This window comes from Drosophila suzukii, chromosome 3, assembly GCF_043229965.1.
Source record: "Drosophila suzukii chromosome 3, CBGP_Dsuzu_IsoJpt1.0, whole genome shotgun sequence".
Classification (NCBI taxonomy): domain Eukaryota; kingdom Metazoa; phylum Arthropoda; class Insecta; order Diptera; family Drosophilidae; genus Drosophila; species Drosophila suzukii.
The window spans coordinates 18,064,190-18,084,187 of record NC_092082.1 but is presented as its reverse complement, the minus strand read 5'-3'; the positions used below and the strand labels follow the sequence as shown (position 1 = coordinate 18,084,187).

Sequence of the window (19,998 nt, the reverse complement as noted above, 5' to 3'; positions counted from 1 at the left end):
AATACATAATAAAATACTCTAATTATAAGAGCATTAAACTATTATTTTAGATCAACTTCACGGTGCCTGATGGGGTAAACAAAGAGCCACCACCTAACGCCACCAACTTGGCCAGCAATTTCAGCGACTTTTTAAACGACACCCAGGAGGAGATGCAGCCGTGGGAAATCGCCCGTGCCATACACATTGCCCCCGTGTTTCTATATTGCTGTGCCATTAGTTTGGCGGCAATTTCCGCCTTTCTAAGATCTGGTTTTATCCTCAAGTTGATTGCCATGCTGGTGGCTCTGATCGCACAAGTCACAGTTCTTGGATACAGCGATCTCTTTGTTATTTACAACGACACAAATATTAAATATGGGTAAGGAGAAATAATATTTTACAAACAAAATTCCTAATTTTTCCTTAACCCTAGCTTACCCCTGGAGATCAAGGGATTCCTGCTGCTCTTGGTCATCATTCTGGTGCTCCACACTTTGGATCGCCAGGGTGAATATGTGGCGCGCACAGATTTCTTGTGGAAGGCCAAGTTAAAGGTCGAACAGGAGGAGGTCGAGACCATGCGTGGCATCAACAAGGTGCGAAAAATAATATTAAAATGCATGAAAGCAGTTCGATGGCAATTCTCTTATATATAGATTCTGCTGGAGAACATCCTGCCAGCCCACGTGGCCACCCATTTCCTGCACCTGGAACGCTCCACGGAGCTCTACCACGAGAGCTACTCCTGCGTGGCCGTGATGTTCGCCTCCATTCCCAACTACAAGGAGTTCTACGACGAGACAGATGTCAACAAGCAGGGTCTGGAGTGCCTGCGTCTGTTGAATGAAATCATTTGTGATTTCGATAAGGTAATGCGGCTGTATTTTATTTAAATTGAAATTTAAAAATATTTCGTTGTCTATTTTAAATATTTATTTTAAATTTTTAACTGGGGAAAAACCATAGTTATAGGGGACCCCTTCTATTTAAAAAATTACCACTTATAGCCCCAAACCTATTTCGGTTTATTTTCAGCTCCTGTTAAAGCCAAAGTTCAGTGGAATCGAAAAGATTAAAACTATAGCCAGCACCTATATGTGTGCTTCAGGTTTGAGGCCCGGAAAGGAAGACGGCGCTACGGTAAGTGAAACTATTTTCAAAAGCCTTCTCCATAATATCTGTGTCTATCTTGTCTCACTTATATCCCTTCAATGCTTTCACTAATCCTGTAAATAACAACCTGACTTGATTGCCATATCTAGTCACGTAGCTTTGCGGTAAGTCTTCTTCTTTAAACTTGTCACATTCTCTGCTCAAAACGATGATAAATTGGCCAATACTACCTAATTCAAATTAAATGTTTTCAATTCAACCCCAAAAAAAAAAAAAATGCCGGAATTCAGTTGAAATTCCAACCTTTGGCCCTCTTTCCCCCAATAAATCCCAATCGACCGAATGTTATTTACTGTTCAAATGCCTTTTAATCGCTGCTTAGCACTTTAATTAAATTTTTACAACTACCAAACAAAGAGGAAATCAAATCACATTGGCTCAACAAAGGCCAAAGGGAGACCAATAAAAAAAGGGTCGCCAAATGAGGGTCGAACGGTGGGCAGGGATTGGGATTAGCTGAATCCGGTGGGGTGGAGGGTTTCTAGGCAGGGGACGTAAGGACGACTATGACTAAATCGAATCGTTCGTTAGTCCTAACGCAGTTCTCCTTTTTTATTTTTACCATAAAGGACGAGAAGCGAACGGAGGAGCACAACGTGGTCATACTGGTCGAGTTTGCGATTGCTTTGATGTCCATATTGGATTCGATTAATCGCGAGTCCTTCCAACGATTCCGTCTCCGCATAGGGCTCAATCATGGTCCTGTGATTGCCGGTGTGATTGGCGCCCAGAAACCGCAGTACGATATCTGGAGTAACACAGTTAATGTGGCCTCACGCATGGACTCATGTGGCGTAATGGGACGACTTCAGGTAAGCGGTGGATCCAGCATTAATTGTATAAGGTTATTTAAAAATCACAGTTTAAAATTTTAGATTAAATATTTTTTTAGTAGTGATGTCATTACATTCTATAGACAGCGGAAAACGTACCCAAAAATGTGTGGATAAAAGATCTCCTTAATAATATTTAGAAAATTGTTCTCCACTTTTTTAAAAGTCACTCGAAAAACGTGTGTGGATAAAAGATCTCCTTAATAATATTTAGAAAATTGTTCTCCACTTTTTTAAAAGTCACTCGAAAAACGTCAAAATAAAGTAATGGTTAAATTAAAATATCATCACTTGTGGATAATATAGTCAGTTCTATCAGTTCTCAGTCATACGTAATAAAAGCTTAAAAACCTATGCTAAACAGATACAAATTGTTCAAAATATTAGTATAACTGTTATTATATAAATATGATTTTCAAATATAGGATCAGTTATCTCAGTTATAGGTAATATAAGCTTTAAAACCTATGCGATACAGATACAAAGTATTCAAAATATTAGTATAACTGTTATTATATAAATATGATTTTCAAATATAGGATCAGATATCGATGCATCCACAGCAAACCTATAGTTGTTCTGATATTTGATAAATAGTTCGGTTTTACAGATTCCTTACTTTATTGATATAATTTTGCTTACAAATTAGGCAATAGTCTTAACATAAAATAAAAGTAAATACATATAAAACGGAAGATCAAAAAATATAAGCCAATCTAAAATAATATTTTTCTTTCTACAGACGACGGAAAACACGGCCAAGATATTGATGGCAGCCGGCTATGAGTGCGAGTGCCGCGGCCTGACCTATGTCAAGGGCAAGGGCAATCTAGTCACCTACTTTGTAAAGACACCTTTCGACGGGAAATTGTAAATCGCCCAGTTGCTGTTGATACCTACTATTTAATGGATATTTATGATCATGTACACGTAGCGTAGGCCAAAAGTCACTTCAAAGCATCTTCTTATTTATTTTGAGCTTTTCATTTTAGTTGTAATGAATTTGCAAGCATTTAAAGTACGTTGCTCATCACACGCACATGTTAAGTATTTGTTAGCAACAATTTGTTTTTAGTTAGTTAGTAGAATTTAAAGGTTATTGACTATTTCGTACAATTTGTTAGCTAATCTTATGCGTAGCCATCACTTAAACAGCGAATAATTATATACGATTCGAATTAAAATTACGATAGACAAAGAAATGCAAATTAGCCCACCCTAGCCCAAAAATTAACCAACAAATAAATATAGCTGAAAAACATATCTATTTACTAACTGCTTAAATTCATTTCTGAGGCTCTCAAGATATGTTTCTGTCGCTATTCTCTCCCTATCGAGCACTATATAATTCACTACTTTTAAACTATACTATTTTTTCAAACGACACTAGTTAAATTCTGTAAAAAGAATCAATTAAAACTCTATATATTTTTTTACTCAAGCGTATTTTACTGTTACCAAACTATTCACTACATCATGTTTTGATATATTTATGTATATAACTATATAAGATGAAAGCCACCAAAGCGAACTTACTTCTTAAGACAAATCTAAGCTCAACAACCGCATCTTGTGTACCTAACATATCCCAACAAATTACACAATACCTCCGAGAAAAACTGACCAGCTTCATTGTGCACTTTGCATACCCAATGGATATAAAACGAACTCCCAAGTTTTGGAAACTGTTTTTGAAAAACCTATGCTGGAATACGAATATTGAATAAAATGTTTGTAATAACACTCTGAACACGCTGCAGTAGTTCTTAAAGTAGATTCATTGAACAATATTTGATATTATTAAACGATTTAATTGATTTTTATTATATGATCAATAAAGGAAATCAATAAAATATTACGATGTATTTAATTCACGTGTTTTTTTTATATGGCATTACAAAGATCGAAATGTGATCTAAATTTTTGTAAGTATTTCTGGTCGCGAGTGCAATGAGCGGGTCAAGTGGAGTTCACCCTTATCTATAAATAACTCAGGCAGTACAAATTATGCTAGGACTGATCTACCAAAGAGTAGACAAGTAAATATATAGGATGCCAGGGACCAGACAGATAATCAGTACTCAAAATGGATTTGATAGCTTAACTACTTTGGATTATAGGTTTAGAACAAGTTCATTCAGTTTCATGTGCTAAAAGAAAACCTTAAAGTTAAATACAAATAATAGCCGAAAATCTGATTTGATACTGTTCCACTATAATTTATTCAAAGATAATTATTGTTATTAATTTTTTTTATTTGTAAATAGGGGTTCTATACTTATTTGAATTGGAGCATTCTTAAGTTATGTCATGGTGATATGCTATATAAATTAATAATAATAAAAACTTAGCTAAGTGGATTTTCTCAAGAAAAAAGAATATTTCATAATGGTGTAAAATTGCAGAAAATTCGATCTAGGAAGGTTATTTAGGATTTTAATGAGTAGAGGGTTTGTTTATGTGGTTGTCTGATGAGAAAGAATTTGTGAAGGGCTCTCGGTTTACAAACAAAATTTTGTAAGCAATGCAGAACCGATAACGTGCGCGGCCGATCTGAAATGCTGCTGGGGTCAGCAGTGTTCTCCAACCACATCGCCTCATATGTCACAGCCTTTATTAGAATCGGTTGTGCCAGGGAGCTTGGTCAGCATTCTCGGATCTCGGATAGCCATGAGCACATAAACACGACGCATGCGCAGACCACGAGACCCATCGAGATCCCAACTCCAGTCTGCCTTGACATTCAGTTGCCGTCGCGGCCTTCGAAGTGGCAGAGTCTCGAAAATTTCAAGTTCCTCGCTCGGATATTGCCTTTTTTTATATGTTCAGTGTTTAGTGTATGTGCCTTATCAAACAGCTTTATAGCTACCTCTGGGCTAGAACAACAGAAGACTGTTGGAATATTTACAAAGTGCTGTTGAATTCTTCATTTTAATACCCATTGCTAAATAAATAAAGTGGTAAAATACAATTGTTTTAAATTTACACACAAATACAATTTATATTGTTCTAAAATGTTAGTATGATTCTGAAGGATATTTTTATACGTTTACATTTTGGACTATGTACATAAATTCTTTTACAAAAAACCAACTACTTATGATCTTATGATTATATATAAATTAGGCGAATCAGCACAACAATTTAAGAGTAAACTTATTTCGCGAGGTGGATGCGTTAGTTCTCGATCTTCTTGCTCAAAAGGGAGAACTATCTGACCTTTACCGTGAGCCTAAATAAGCACACAAAAATACATTATTTTTATGTTGCAGTACCATAACTATATTCGTATAACAAAATCGTACTAACTAAATTGATCCTAGAACTACGCTTAATTTGTGAGATTTATCCAGACACAAGTTCTCGATTTTTTAGCTGGAATACTGCACCAATGTTCGACATACAAAACAGTACATAAACTAAGATAAAGGTGGGTTTTAAAAATACAAAAATATACAAAAGGTACTTTTAGTTTAGCAGGATGATGCGAAAATTGTCCTAAAGCTTGGGAGATTCGTTTAAGACAGGTATTGTTCGAGTATCCAGCTCGTGTTCGAGTCACTAGATGTCAAAATACTTAAAACAACATTAAGTCAATCTATAAAATTAAAAGCGAGAAAAATCAGGGAAAAACAAAAGGTATAACAAATCACAGAGCAAACTGCAAATGAAATCAGGAATCCGGTGAGGCCGTCCTCGCGTCTCTAGAAGTGCGGCAGGCAGACCTTGCCGGCAAATAGCTCGGACACCACGGTGATCCAGAGGGCCAGGACGAACATGATGTAGGATATGCCGATCTTAAAGGTGTTGGGCAGCTGGTAGGCCTGGCCGCCGATCTCCTCGACATGGAATCCCAGCGGGAAGACGACGGCCGCCATGCAGAAGAGCACCATGGCCGTGAATCCCACCCAGCGGGCATAGGGGATCACATTTCGGTTGCAGGAGGACGAGGCCAGCAGGATCACGGTGGTGGTCACGCAAATGCAGCCCACGAAGATGCAGATGAGGGCGATTAGCCATTCCGGTTGCAAGTCGGGGGTGTAGCACACCTGGGGTCTATTGTACAGCGTCATGCAGGTCCACATCAGGCCCAGTCGTATGTCACCTGGAATATTCAAGATTTTGTGATACATTGTAAGAAAGTGGTGCTTCCGTGTTTTTCGCACTGACCCGTCCCTGATTCCGTGATGATCCAATCCGGCAGCGCCAGGCTGACAATCGCAAACACATCGGCCGCCATAAAGAGCGTGGCACTAATTGTCGTTAGTTTATCCATTGTAATTAACAGGAAATGGAGATTCAAAATGCAATTTCTTGAAAGTCAATTGTTTTTATACTCGTTAGCGATGGACCAGCGATTGATAACCGTGACTTTTTCACAGCGATTGATAAACAAAGCAGAGGTCGATTTGTTATCGCAGTGAAAGGAGTCACTGTTATCAAGTGTGGGTTTTTAGTACGCTGCTTGTCCACCAGGTGGCTATTGGCGCGAAATTCAAACAAAATGGGGTAAATTTGTTTTAACCGTAATAGCTTTACATTTATTAGTAATTTAAGGTCCGGTTTTTTAGACTATCGGGGTATGCAGTTGGAAATAACAAAGAAAAATATATGAACGTTTAGGTTGCCAGTTTAGCCCTTCCGACCCTATATTATATAAATATATATAAATCAGGCGTAGAAGCCATGCGTGTCTGTCCATTTAAAGGTCGAAATCTCGGGAACTGCGAAAGCCACGCCCACTCTAATGCTTACAAATCAAGATTGTTAATTATTTAGGAACAGGTATTACAAAATAGTATCAACAGGATCGGTTTTATCATGCATTTTTAATTTAATAACGATTTTTACGGGTATTTACTAGATGAAGCTCTCGATTCCAGCATTTCTACCCCTTACTATTATTAAAAACCACCTAAATTTTGAGGAGGCTCAGAAAATTGAAAGTTGTAGAACTCAATAAACTAAGTTAATATCTAAAGCAAACTTTTAAATTCCAAAAGAAAAATAGACTGTTTTATTGAAAGCAAAATTAGTAAACTGGCCAAGAACAATAATGCCCGAAGTTAATTGCCGTCATAAGGGTAATTAAAACCCCAGACAAAATTGCATACAACTCCCTTGGCCAGCAATACACCCGAGTGAAATGCACTGGCATTTGGGGCTGACCGGTGTATAAAAATAAAATTACAATTCCAATTACAAGTGAGGGAATTGAATGTGGCCACGTCACATGCCCGCCGCTGACGTGTCCTTGCCAACTTAGTTCGTCCAGGTTGACCCAGGTTATGCGGCCGGTCAGCGTTATAAACGGGGTGGGTTCTGTTCAGGTTCTGTGCTTATATCTGCCCAGTGATATCTAATGGGGAAGCCAGCGGACAGCGCTCTTTCAGACCCTTCAATGCCCCATAATTGCCGGCCAGGAGCTGGTGGGGCTGTATTTTTTATCGCCGGCGGGCCATGTAACTCTCTTATTATTAGCAAATTTCATTTGCATTCATTCACTTTTCGGATGTGCAACTCAACACTTGCGCGGCTCGGTTCTCCACCGACATTCAATTCCGTCGCGACATCGAGGAGCCCAAATACGAAATCGAAACCACCGCGAAATCCTGTCGGAAAGGGGCTATTTACTAATGGAGATTTGTTTGTTGATTAGTTCGATTCCTGTTTACAAACGTATCTAAATTATGCTGAGCTGTGATTTCAGAACTGGATTCATTTTCCAATGGTGGGACATGCACAGTGGGGCGGTAAGCATGCACAGAAAGAAATTGGATCCCTTCTGGCATCCCATCAATATATTATATAAATTTTTTTTAAACTATGTAGGGTATATTCAAATTTAATCAGGTGTACTGTGCAAAGAATAATAATAAAGCATATTTTCGAATTTTATGTTAAAAAAGTTGAGAAAGTTCATACTATTCTTTTTATTTTAATAAACAGTAAAAAAAGTATCACTGCAATAGAATTGGTTTACAAATATAGAACTTTTGGTTGAATAGTTTCATTAGACAGGGTTTTTTCTTTCACGCTATTGTTTATTTATATTCTGAGTAAAATCGTATTTCCTCTCAATTTGTTATTTACAGTATTACCTTTCTGTCAAAAGTTTATTAAAGCCAACTCCACGGAATCTGATAGGCTAAACCGGACATTCGATACCACAGCCAAACAATAACTAGGCTTTTGTATACAACTTTCATTTATAATAAGGAAACGGAAGGCTGCCTACTGGCAGTTCTTGGCACGACATGGTCGTGTCCGAATCAGAACCCGAGTTTCTGTCTGAATCTGAACCTGAACCTATGAGTGAGCACCAGGCAGCTATCGACGGGTATGGTAGCAAAGTAAAATATAAAATTTTAGCCTCGTATTTTTACTAATTCGCTTTCCTATATGCAGAAATCTTGAAAACTCGCTTAGTACTTCTACTCATGAAGGAGAGGTTGATTTGAATGCTGAGTGTGACGTGTATCGAAAAGATACCAACCAAAAAGCTGATAATCAAGACGACATCGCTGAACCCAAGGATCTGGATGAAAGTCAACCAGATATTAAAAGTCCAACAAAGGAGGATACAACAAGACCTCTAGTTTTAGAGGAAAGGCACTCGTTGTCCATGTAAGCTTAACCTAAAATATGGTTTTAAGTTAAAGTTAATATTAATATTATTATTTCAAAGAGCGGAGACAAAAAAGCGAAGAGCCAGTGTATATTCCAACGAATTACTATTCATACCCAAGGAACTGGCTCGCAGCGAACTTCAGCAGCGCACAAGGACCCTTAGCAGATACGCCAAGAATCGGGAATACCACCTGCGAATGTTGAAATTTCCCGTGGGATCCGGTCGTCCTCGTTACGTGGCCAAGCAAATGAAGAAAGATCGGGATGATAACCATCCTATATCCCAAGAAACCGATAATGAATTCGAAACGAACGAATACCCTGTAGACATAAAAGAGGAAGAGTTCGCAGAGGAGCCTTCCGAGGAAATTCAGGATTTAGGGGAGCAACCCCTGAATATGCCCGATTTGAGTGCTGAATGTGAAGTGAAGACTCAACTGCCGGACGATGAAGAAATCAGCGTTATGTTGTTCGATTTGGTGAAGCAGGAGGTCGAGACTAACGATTCTTCGGAGGAGGAGAACCGAAAAATCCTGCAGAGCCAGCGGGAAAGTGTGATAAGGACCAGCAGCACTAGGCGTCAGCATTACCCCTACTTATGCTGGCACAATCCACAAAGAGAAGACCTGCACTTTAAGATGGAGCCCATGACGCAATGGGAGACCAAAAGTGAGCCGGAAATTCAAGATGGTTATGATGATACTAACAATTTAGAAAACGCAGAAGATGCGGTGGAAGACTTAGCCGTTCCTGATCAGGTTGAACAGTCATCGGAAGTGGAGACCGAGCAACCAGAGACAATCAGTTACTTGTACGATCCCGCCCAGAATCAGTTAACCACTGAAATTCAGCTCGAACTGCAAGTTGCTGAGGAAGTGCCTGCCAATAACTTCAACCCGCAACCTGCAACATCCGTATCCCTTGAAGACTCGGATCAAACAGCCAATTCCCTACTACGTCAGCAGTTAATCCATCACATTGTCCAACCAAATTTGTGCAACGAGGAGATATATCAATCTATCAATTGCAATAATAACGCTGTTGATCGAGTAAACCAAAATCTCAGACATCAGTTTGTTGGTCCTACGGTTGCCAGTGATCCAAGTCCTCAGTGGAACCCACCAAATCAATCATTTCACAAGCAGCAATTGCATATTCAACAGCAATATATGCAGCAGCAACTCCATCAGTCGTCCAGCCAACAGCAACAGGAGGTTATTTACCAGCAACATCAGCACGAGGCGGAGGATAAGCTGCAGCAAATGCGGGTCATGTACCAGAGGATCAAGTGCCGGGAGGAGGAGCAACTGCATCAGCTGGGCAAGTCCCTGAAGAAGCTACTGGACGATCGAATGTCCTGCGAACGCCATCACGCGGAGGAGAAGCGATTGTTCATGCTAAAGATGGAGCAATTCAAGAAGGTGGAGGAAAAACTAAAGTCGGACAGGGATCAAATAAAGCGCCAACTGAGATCCGACCTGAGAACTCTGGAGCTAAGAATAGCCGACCAGCAGCGCCAGCAGGAGGAGAAGGCTTTGGCCTGGTCCTGGCAGCAGCAGCAGCAACAGCAGCGACAGCAATTTCTAGTGCAACAGCAATCCCAACAGCAACAGCAACTGCAGCAGCAGCATTTTATGCATCATCCACACAGCCAGGAAACCCATCCTGCAAATCAAGAGCCATATATGCAGCATTCCTTCCTCTACGATCCGCCACCTTATTTGTACCCAACTGCCTATCAGGAATCCCTTGTGTATCAACAGCGCATACAGGCCTATCATGATCATCAGCAGAATTACAATGCAGCAGAATCGCAGACCACAGCAATTGAGTTGCAGAGAAGACTGCTCCTGCCACCGCCTCCATATTGCCAATCCAGCAACAGGACCTCCACTGAAGTTAGTCCTACTTCGCGGAAAGTGAGACATCGTCCAACCGCCGACCAAAGGTCAGATCCCTATCCCAGGGCCCAACTAAGAGGTCCTTTGCCACCCGCCGCAGAGATTATGCAACTCCAGAGATACCCAAGGATGAGTCCACCCGTAGCCCAAGTCCACGAACCCAGAAACGAACCCTACGGATTAACCTCTGTCATGACGAACTATGTTGCAAACTTCATGAATATGCGTAATGAAAGATAATTGCATGGGCGGCGTTAACTGATAGTTACTTGTGATTTATGTAGGAACTCTTCAAGGGTGTATAAACATAATTAAAAGAAAACTGAATGTGTTAAAATGGCTCATTTCTGTCCTTATATTTTTCCTTATTACTGTAAATAAATTAAAACCAAATTAAAAGTTAATATTGATTTTTAAAGGTGCTATTACATACACTCACAAAAGTATTCGTCCAGAATTTAAAAAATTCAATTTAATGTCGAAATCAAAGAATTATCTGAAAATAGATCTAGTTATTTATTTAAATTTACCTAATAAAAACATTGTCCCTTACACCGAATTCTTCAAATTCGGGGAATATTTTTTTTAGCGTAGGCTTTTGTAGAATTCGGAATAATTATTATAATCTATTAACTTTGAGATGTTTTAAAGGAAAGCTTTTGGATACCCTATACACTCTATTTAAACTAAAGCTTTATGTACAAAAATAGGTACATACCTATTTCCCAATTTCTAAAACATATATCTTTGAATAGCCTTTATTTCGAGAGAGGTTTTTAACAAGGTTATTATAAAGATTCGATTTATTGACTTCCATTTCTATCGAGTGTCTCTCGGAGGAGTTCGCCCCAAGCCAGGATGCCAGAAGCAGTTGGAGCAATTGCAGCGCGGACAGTGCCAACAGTTGCCGCACTTCATGCACACATTGCCAGCTCCATGTTGGGCGGCCGAGGGATAGGGGGCGTGGCTTGAGGTGGCACCACCACTGGCCCACAAATCCTTGTTCCGGAGACAGGATCGACTGCGCTTCGGGCTGGCTGAACGGGTACGGGGCAATCCGGCGGAGGAGGAGCAAGATGCTGCCGGTGGTGGTGATGGTGGTGGTGGTGGGTCACAAGGAGTTGTCACCGCAGGATCAGGGGCCTGTCTCTTGGCAGGACTCGGTGCTGGCTGATCCAAAAACTTAACCGTGGGAGCATAGAGCTGGAAGGCCAGGGGCGACGGAATCTGGAGCTCGCAGCAGGACCTCTCCCGATCCCTTCGCAGTTCGGCGAGGAGGCGGGTGAAGGGCACCAATTGCTGCGCCGGCAGCTGCGAATCCTGTGCAGGACTCGTCATCAGCTGCTGCTGCGGCAAAGGCTGCGACTGGGCCGCCACGGGCACCAGGTTCCAGGATTGGGGCACTGGAATCAGGCTGCAAAAGTAAACGGGTGTGTGTTCCGGCTGATAGAAGCCACCTTCTGAACTGGGTCCAGTCAGGCAAAAGATCGGCGGCACTACAATGGCTCCGGGACTTGGATGAGCAACCGTCATCACCGGTGGCTCTGGTCGATGTGTCGCTGGTGGTTTTGGCAAAGGACTCACTGGAGCCTTTGGAGCCGACAGGGAATCGTATCCGGAGCAGGCTCCTCCAATGGGACAGCACTGGCACTGAAAGCTGCAAGCAGGCGACTGGACAGGATTGGGAGTATGACTAGGAATGGGAATGGATCTAGTCGCCCCTGGTTGTGGCGGACAGAAACCATCCAAGTAGCCCCCATTGAACTGTGAACAGCTGGAGCAGATCATCTGATTCTTGTACTCATCCAAATTGAAGGAGTTGGGCAGGGGAACATTGCAGTCAATGCTAGAAGGGAAATATTATTAAGTATTAGACGTATTATAATGTAAGTGTTTGTTTAAGAAATCTGAAAACAATACCATGAATTTCAATAAATGTGCTGCATAATGACCACATCAATATTTTAAACATATTTTAAAATCTGTTAAGGCTATGGAATTTTTTAAAATAAAAATAAAAGTTATGTCCAGTATTTTATGTATAACTCTTTGTTCTTTGAATTCCTCTTCGTTACCTATATTTTAGATACATAAATATATACAATTTTTGAAGAAATTAAAGGGTTCTTCTGAAAAATATAGAAATAGAAAATAAAATAGAAACATGGAAAGTATTAAGATAAATACAATTTTACGTTTGATACACAATTAAATTTAATATTTGGAGTAAGATCTTAATAATTAATATTAGTATACCTTAGACCCTCTGGACATTCGGTGACCAGGCACATTCCCACCCGAGGTGGCTCCACCTCGCACTTGCTGCAACCCACTTCGTTGTTGGACTGCATTGACAGTGGAGCATAGCACATGTTGAACTGCTGCTGTGGATTCGTCTGCGGCTGCAAGCCATTGCCATTGCCATTTCCACTGGAGATCAGCTTTCCCGAGGAGGTGGCATTGCATCCATGCTCACAGCTCTCCGTGCAGAACATCTTTAACACTCCGATTTGGCCTAAGTGTTAGCAGCGGCTAACCCCGGGGTATTAAAATTTTGTACATGTTAAGTCACAAAAAGTGTAGAAATTTTTGACAATATTGAGTTGAGAATTACAGATTGCTGGATATTTTATCTATTAGTTTTCAGTGATTTAATAATCCAAATATTCTGTGATCTTTTATCTTTCTATAACCTCCTGGCCAAAATGTTTTTGGGTGCTGTTGCGCTGAAAATAAATATTTAGGGTAATGAATTCTCCCAACTAAACTTGCAAGCACCCTCTATTTACAAAACTAAGTTAACTTCAACATTTCTGTTAAATGTGCTTTCAAAATTGACAATCCAATTCAATCACCTCAAACACAAAAAGAAATGCTGTAGAAAAACGAGCACCAAATTCCCCGGATAGAACACCAAAATTCGCGGTTAGACCCAGATAGAGTCAGCAATGGAGTCCCAAGGCAAAAGTGAATCTTTGGACCAAAATACCAAAACAACCGAAGAAAACGTAGCCAAATGTTCTTTTGTGATAACCGTGGGAAGTGACGGGCTAATCGAAATTAGTTCCCCCAATCCAGACTCGCAAGCACCACAAGATGAAATAAACAGTGGTAATCCGACATCAACAAACCAGGTTTCGGATATGGTGTCAAAGAAACAGCGCTTTAGCATAGCCGTTCTAAAAGAAGACTCCAATGATATCGATGAAGGCCCTGCTAAAATTCCAGAGAAGATCAACACTAATCTGCAATCGCTAGACGGAGAAAAGAAAACCGAAGTTGTGCCGCCTTTTGTGAAGATCTGCAACAAGGACCTGGCGAACAGGCCTTCTTTCGTAGTTCTCGAAGATGCTTTGGAACGCAATCGGATTAAACAAGATTCAGAGCAATGCCAAAAAAGCTCCCATGCTGAATCTCAAACAGGTGAAACTGGTTCCAAGAATAGTGTGACATCCACCAATAATGTCAGCCAGAGAGGTATGTTATAGACAGTCCATGTCTCTACTACTATTATTTTAGTTATTGGAATTTGTCGAACCATTAATGAAAATTAGTCCCTAGAAACCTGTATTACTTAATGATTATATATACATTTTTAATTCCATTTTTTATTCTAGATAATGCCATAGCACCTCTTCGGAAATTATCCACTCAAACGGCAGCTCAGGTCCGTCAAAAACTATCTACTTTGAATAATAAACAGCCGGAATTGGTTTCCGAATCAATGAAGAGGGCTGGCAACAGTTTGATTGTTCAAAAACAGCAGCAACATCAGCCACTGCAACAGCAGACGCAGCAACAACATCAGCAACTGCAACAGCAGCAACAGCAGCAACATCAGCAACTGCAACAGCAGCAACATCAGCAACTGCAGCAGCAGCAACTTCAACAACAGTTTGGCAACAACTCTCCGTATGTGACCATAAGTTTCTTACCCATGACCCAGCCTGGAGCAACTTCTAGCAGTCCTGTGATGTATCCTTGCCAGCAATTCCTGAGTGCTACACCGAGCAGCATGTCAAGTTGCTCCTGCTGCAGCTGCAGCAATTGCTGCCCGCCTAGGGCAACTCAAGTCTGCCAACTGCCGATGGGCAATGGTTGCTGTCAGATCCAAAATCCGGTATACGGCAGCAACTGCTGCATGTTGAAACCGGAGAACTTTCCAAACAGCGGATCCTGCTGTCCGATTTCGAATATGGAAGCGCATCCTTCTATGGGATTTAACGGCCAGTTCAGTCAACACATGATTCATCCCATCCTGACAACTTCACCTTCAGCTTTACAGCAACAGCAAACCAATATTCCGGTTGCCGGGGGGTTTTATTCTGGCTGCTCCTGCCACTCAATATGTCCTTGCAACCAGTGCTCCCACCACAGGATGCCAGCATATCATCATCCTTGCTGCCATTGCCCAGGGTTCTTTAACAGTCAACAGATGCATCAAATGCAGCAGCAACAGTTGCAGCAGCAGCAGCAATCTAACTGTGTATGCTGTCCCATAAAAGTGAACCAGCAACAACATTCTCCTTCCAAAGGAGTTAGGGTATTGAAAGCCACTGGAAAACCCACCAACCGTGATGGACTAAAGCATATATTTAGCAAGAAGCCAGCTGAGATCCCGAAACCGCCAGCCCAGGAGCAGGCCAAGGACCAAGAAGAGCATCAAAGCCACAAGAAGACGAGCAGGGAAGCTCCTCGATCGATTGGAGGTGTATCGTCCTTTAAAAGCAATTCCAACCCCACCCCCTTGTATTTAGCTCGATACGGAAAAACTTGCCTGATTCTGAGACCCATCAGTACGGCTATAATGCCACGTCTCCTGACCAAGCGAATCAGTCGCTATACCTCGGTAATAGCCTGGCCCACAAATAATATCAAATCAAATGTACACACAACCTAAACTATCTATCTATCTGGGAAAAATTATACAATAAAGAAGCTTTTCAAGGGGATCGACTTTACTTTTCTCTTTCACATTTAATATTTTAGAGACGTAACCCTTCACTATTGAACACAATATGCATTTTTAAGTTTATAAATCGGTTTTTGTTTCACTGCTTAAAATGTATTTGGCTAATATAAGGTCGTGGCTTGTGTCAATTTCTAAACCGTCTTTGACATCGATTTCCACAATTGAGCACCTAAACGAACGTCAAAATGTTGGTACAAATAGGATATATAGTTTATATACTATCAGTTTTTACCTGTTGTTTTGTAACAACCCACTCTTTACCAGCCTTCTTCGTGAGAAATAAAACATTCCGGTTTCCACTATATCCCCCTCCCAGTCCTGACGTCTTGGTCTGGCATTTAAATCGAACTCAGCCGGAATCAATTCATCATCAACCACTTTCCATCTTAAGTAATGTGATCTGAAAAAGAAAATCAGTGTTTTTTGAATGTTTTTGGAAGCAATATTTGGTATGTGGAATTTCTTACCTCTTAGCTGCAAATACACAGTCATGCGTCTCAAATTTTTTAACAGCTTCTTGAATATAATTAGTTTTTAAAAACACAGATGTGCATTGAAACAAGGCAAAGTCTTGGATACTCGTATGCACATCTAGAAATTCCTCAATTGCATGTATCGAAGGAGTATCGTCTCTAGCGAATTTTTCAGGACGACGATGTACAATGGCACCATCTGAAATTTGTAATTAAAGATGCTAGATTCCTAATTATAAATTTAAAACTCACACTTTTGCGCTTCAAAGGCAATTCTTTTGTCGTCTGTGGAAACCCAAATGTGTTTAAAGCATGAAGAATTTTTAATTGTTATAATTGTGCGGGCCAATAGGGACAAACCGCCAACTTCAGCAAGGTTTTTCAGATTAATGCCTTTGCTTCCACCTCTAGCTAAAATTAATGCATGAATATCATTTTTCAAACTGAAAAATAAATATCTTTTAAAGAAGATTAAAGGTTATATATATTTTTCTTACCAAAATTCTGTGCACCCGTTTTCAAAAGCAAGTAAAACAAGAAAAACCACCGACTTAAGTTTTATCATCGCGTGGTGCTTTCTATTTCAGGTCTGAATAAAAAAACCAAAAACTTGCATCCCATATGGAAACTATTTGTTAAGGTGAGCCAGTGAGTAAAAATTATAATGTGATAAAATAATTTTAGAACACCTAAAATATTTAGGTAGTGTACTAGTAATGGTTTAATTTTTTTTATTTATAGTCATTTTTACACTTGTTATTTGAAACCATAGCAAAAAGTTTGTAAGTTGTCCACTCTGAAATTCTTACTAATTCAAACACACACAATAGCTTAATTTACTCTATTATGTGTTATTAGGGTGAGAATCTCTGTATTTCTACCTTATGTATGTGGACTTTGGACTATTCAGATTTTTATTAAGCGGGCATAGAGAGTAGTATTAAGCTGGCTTTTCACCCATGTGGATGTTACTTAATCTGTATCTGCACGAATGAAAATACAGATCAAGTTTCATCGCCAAGTGATATTTAAAAGTTATGGGACTAAATGTGATGTAATACTAAAAAGTATAAAACGAAAGAGGGTTATTTATAATTTTAAATGATTTTTTCCTCATTACCTAATGTACTGTTCCCCACCACTCAATTTACAGACAAATAAAATGACAAAGTTTATTTATTTTTATTTATTGCACAGTTTTTATTTTAGGCTTTACGATATAAATAAGTTTTTTAATTTATTTACTTTGCTAAAAATCAAGTAAATAATCTTAAAAATACCACGTATTGAGAGGTAAGTTGTGTTAATATATAAAAATATATATACCAATATATTAACAGAAATTACGCGTCTAAGAAAATATACAAAATATATTCTTTGTCTCTTGAAAAGTGTTCCGATCCTTACTAACCTCGTTATTTAAGGCCGATACAGAGTTTGGATATGCGCAGATATACAAACGCTTACTGACTGACTATATGTAAACATCTTTTAAAAATGATATTATTTTTTATACCTACGAGTATTCATCTTTTATGACGTTTCTATTATTACATTTAAGTGTGCTTACTTAAAGAACACTCGCATATCTTTGGTTGATATATGCCTTGGTGTGGTAATTATAAGTTCTTATTGAGGCCGCCAGTGTTTGAATTAATTGTTTGTCCCTCTTTGCAGGTGCATAGGAATCAATGTCACTGCCACTAAAATGAGTGGTTAATAAAATAATAAATTTTTTGTTTAAATTTTGGGGTTATTTTTAATATTTTTACCTGATATTTCGTGTGCGCAGAACACGTTCCGCCCATGTTTGGGGTCTTGGGATCTCCCGTGTCACTCCAGTTTGTTTTTTGTCAATATAGTCAATTACATCATCATAATAATTGGTTCTGTAGTTGTACATATATTTGTATTGGAGAAATTTCGGCCTGCAAGTACAAGATTGCATAAGATTGCAAGATGAATTCGATACCTTTTTATTCTTGTTCCAGAAATACCAACCTGACCCAGTGCCGGTACAACTGCACCGGTTTCCTATATCCATCATCTTCTGGCGGAGGTGGAGGCGCTTTGATTTCTTCGATTTCTTCAGGAGCAGCCTCCTCGTTGGCCGGAGTGCCTGCCACCACGCTATCAGCCTTATGATCGGATGCCACACTCGGTGCTTTTGAGGGTGGGGCCGGAGTTCCCTGGTTGGATGCCTGAGTTGACGAAGCCGCCTTCTCCTCCTCGCCGCCGTCGTCGAAACCCCATGGATCTTCTTCGTCTGCCATATTACTGGAATATTAACGATGGACTTATAAGTCAAGCAAGATCAAGTACTCAAAATGTAACATCTTATTTACGGAAATATATAAAAACTTCCTAATTAGTTATCATCTTCTTGATTTAGTTACTCGGTGACCTTTTCAAAAGTTGCATAACTTTCCTCAACCTAAACTGCATTCTCATTTAAAAATAAACTAAAACAGATTACATTTCTTAAACTTTTCCGAAATAAGGACACCCACATTGTTCGCATTTCTTTAAATGTTTCGAATTCAGGACGACTTAAATGGTTCAATGCATCTAAGTCTATATATAAAAAGTTACATCATTCGTCTAACGGAATTATTTTTAAACTACTTTAGTCTGTTTAAATTAATTTACTTTATCTTTTTAAAAACTCAATATTAAATATTAGGGATATAGAATAATCCTTGTATTAAGTGAACTGCGAATATATCGTTTTATGTTATGGGCAAGGGTATCACATTGAATTTCTATCACCTAGCACTGCTTATCTAGGATATTGGGTTCGCTAGAAAATTCAGCGATAATACCTTTACTATAGTGTTGATACTGATATAAAAGAAAAAAGACTAAATGATCGAACTGCTGCTCGAAACAAATGCACTTAGAAAACTTAATCTAAATATATCGAGAAGCAGAATCTATATACATTGATTGACATACATTCACACATACTAAATTTAATTGGCCAAAGCACTATTAACACCTATGTATAAACCGAGCAATCAGCTGAGTGAACTCAACAGTTTAGTCCTACAATTAGATTAACAATACGAAGCAGAAAGATTATGTCTATTTTGGAAACCGAAGAAGCCCTTTGTATAATTACCCATTATATTAAGATTGAAACTATTTTGATAAAAACAGAAATGACGAGCGTGAAAATCCCAGAACATAATATTAATACTTTTATTAAGTATTATCTTATTAGGTGAAAATATTTTGTTCTACCTATGAATATTCTTGTGATTAAATGGAAAACATTAAAATAAAACTAACTAGTATATGTTGTTAGGACCAACAGCCTTATCTTCTATGTATTGAATTTAAATCCCAAAATATAAAACTAGTACAGAAACTAAGCAGGGCTTATCCTATTTATAAAAAGGAAAACAAAATGAATTAACTTAATATTTTTTGGGTTTTGTCAGCCTAGGCTAACCCTTTTTTTAAATACAAATAAAATTAACCAAATGTAAAGAAACCCGCAAAAAAACATAAATAAATAACAAAAATCACAATAAAAACTTAACTTATTTAAAAAATAACCGTTAATCTTTATTTACTCTTACTATTTATCCTCTTCCCAGAGAGTCCTAAATGTGAAAATGTGAAAATCCGATTCCCACAGCACATCTACCATCCGTCATCCGATAACAGCTGACGTGACAGCAGTTCACACATAAATAAAGTGAGGTTCAACTTCGAAACTTAAATAAAATGTATTTTTTCAGCTCGATGTTGTTGAATCATAGAAACCAAAGTTTTTCCTTGTTTATTAAAAAATCATAACAACTCTGTAACATTCAACGATCACCAGTGTTTACTATTAAATCATGTCACAAAGTACATTTATAACTCTAATTATTTTATTGATAACTTTGAACAGTAATTTAATGAACTGTAATTTAATGAAGTAAAACATTGTATACGATTTATGTTTGGAATATTTTGACAACTAATCACAGCTGCCATTTAAGGTCGTTCCCTCTACTACTGAGATTTTATGTTGATGTTTAACA

At 38.9% G+C, this 19,998-nt stretch overlaps 7 protein-coding genes across 12 annotated transcripts in view; 3 read left to right on the top strand and 4 right to left on the bottom strand.

Annotated features, from left to right (window-relative positions):
- The window catches only part of Ac76E (adenylate cyclase type 2 Ac76E), a 43,285-nt gene extending 39,427 nt beyond the window's left edge, over positions 1-3,858 (top strand). The window contains exons 15-21 of one of the 2 annotated variants that reach the window (XM_036814604.3): positions 51-361; positions 416-578; positions 639-851; positions 1,018-1,122; positions 1,245-1,259; positions 1,725-1,967; positions 2,731-3,858. In XM_036814604.3, coding sequence (XP_036670499.3) covers positions 51-361; positions 416-578; positions 639-851; positions 1,018-1,122; positions 1,245-1,259; positions 1,725-1,967; positions 2,731-2,862 — 1,182 coding nt within the window. In that variant the 3' untranslated portion in view covers positions 2,863-3,858. The remainder of the gene's footprint in view (positions 1-50; positions 362-415; positions 579-638; positions 852-1,017; positions 1,123-1,244; positions 1,260-1,724; positions 1,968-2,730) is intronic. The other variant, XM_036814605.3, reaches the window with a different exon arrangement.
- Positions 3,859-4,613: 755 nt separating this feature from the next.
- Positions 4,614-10,994, top strand: LOC108005527 (mediator of RNA polymerase II transcription subunit 15). 5 transcript variants are annotated; one of them, XM_036814608.3, is made up of 4 exons: positions 4,614-4,948; positions 8,084-8,328; positions 8,397-8,615; positions 8,677-10,993. In XM_036814608.3, exons 2-4 carry the CDS (start codon positions 8,246-8,248, stop codon positions 10,757-10,759), a joined length of 2,385 nt encoding a protein of 794 aa, XP_036670503.3. In that variant the 5' UTR covers positions 4,614-4,948; positions 8,084-8,245; the 3' UTR covers positions 10,760-10,993. The 5 variants fall into 5 exon arrangements, with proteins under 5 accessions (XP_036670503.3, XP_036670501.3, XP_070852756.1 ...); XM_036814606.3 differs by having other exon boundaries at positions 4,614-5,004; XM_070996655.1 differs by lacking the exon at positions 4,614-4,948 and adding an exon at positions 6,489-7,741 and having other exon boundaries at positions 8,084-8,341; positions 8,677-10,994.
- On the bottom strand, positions 4,901-6,356 carry LOC118877218 (uncharacterized protein C16orf52 homolog A). Its single transcript, XM_036814614.3, has 2 exons — positions 6,159-6,356; positions 4,901-6,093 (listed from the first exon to the last, which is right to left on the bottom strand). Exons 1-2 carry the CDS (start codon positions 6,262-6,264, stop codon positions 5,693-5,695), a joined length of 507 nt encoding a protein of 168 aa, XP_036670509.1. The 5' UTR covers positions 6,265-6,356; the 3' UTR covers positions 4,901-5,692.
- Positions 10,995-11,319: 325 nt separating the features above from the next.
- hale (hale-bopp) lies at positions 11,320-13,165 on the bottom strand. The gene is made up of 2 exons (XM_017068850.4): positions 12,776-13,165; positions 11,320-12,365 (listed from the first exon to the last, which is right to left on the bottom strand). Exons 1-2 carry the CDS (start codon positions 13,012-13,014, stop codon positions 11,339-11,341), a joined length of 1,266 nt encoding a protein of 421 aa, XP_016924339.4. The 5' UTR covers positions 13,015-13,165; the 3' UTR covers positions 11,320-11,338.
- Positions 13,166-13,283: 118 nt separating this feature from the next.
- schuy (schumacher-levy) lies at positions 13,284-15,456 on the top strand. Its single transcript, XM_036815842.3, has 2 exons — positions 13,284-13,996; positions 14,137-15,456. Exons 1-2 carry the CDS (start codon positions 13,468-13,470, stop codon positions 15,417-15,419), a joined length of 1,812 nt encoding a protein of 603 aa, XP_036671737.3. The 5' UTR covers positions 13,284-13,467; the 3' UTR covers positions 15,420-15,456.
- A 3-nt stretch (positions 15,457-15,459) lies between these two features.
- On the bottom strand, positions 15,460-16,608 carry Csas (CMP-sialic acid synthase). The gene is made up of 5 exons (XM_017068851.4): positions 16,462-16,608; positions 16,217-16,407; positions 15,959-16,163; positions 15,724-15,891; positions 15,460-15,660 (listed from the first exon to the last, which is right to left on the bottom strand). Exons 1-5 carry the CDS (start codon positions 16,527-16,529, stop codon positions 15,552-15,554), a joined length of 741 nt encoding a protein of 246 aa, XP_016924340.4. The 5' UTR covers positions 16,530-16,608; the 3' UTR covers positions 15,460-15,551.
- Positions 16,609-17,135: 527 nt separating this feature from the next.
- On the bottom strand, positions 17,136-18,904 carry fln (flightin). The gene is made up of 4 exons (XM_017068852.4): positions 18,787-18,904; positions 17,966-18,241; positions 17,737-17,892; positions 17,136-17,667 (listed from the first exon to the last, which is right to left on the bottom strand). Exons 2-4 carry the CDS (start codon positions 18,235-18,237, stop codon positions 17,535-17,537), a joined length of 561 nt encoding a protein of 186 aa, XP_016924341.1. The 5' UTR covers positions 18,238-18,241; positions 18,787-18,904; the 3' UTR covers positions 17,136-17,534.
- Between the last annotated feature and the right edge of the window lie 1,094 nt (positions 18,905-19,998).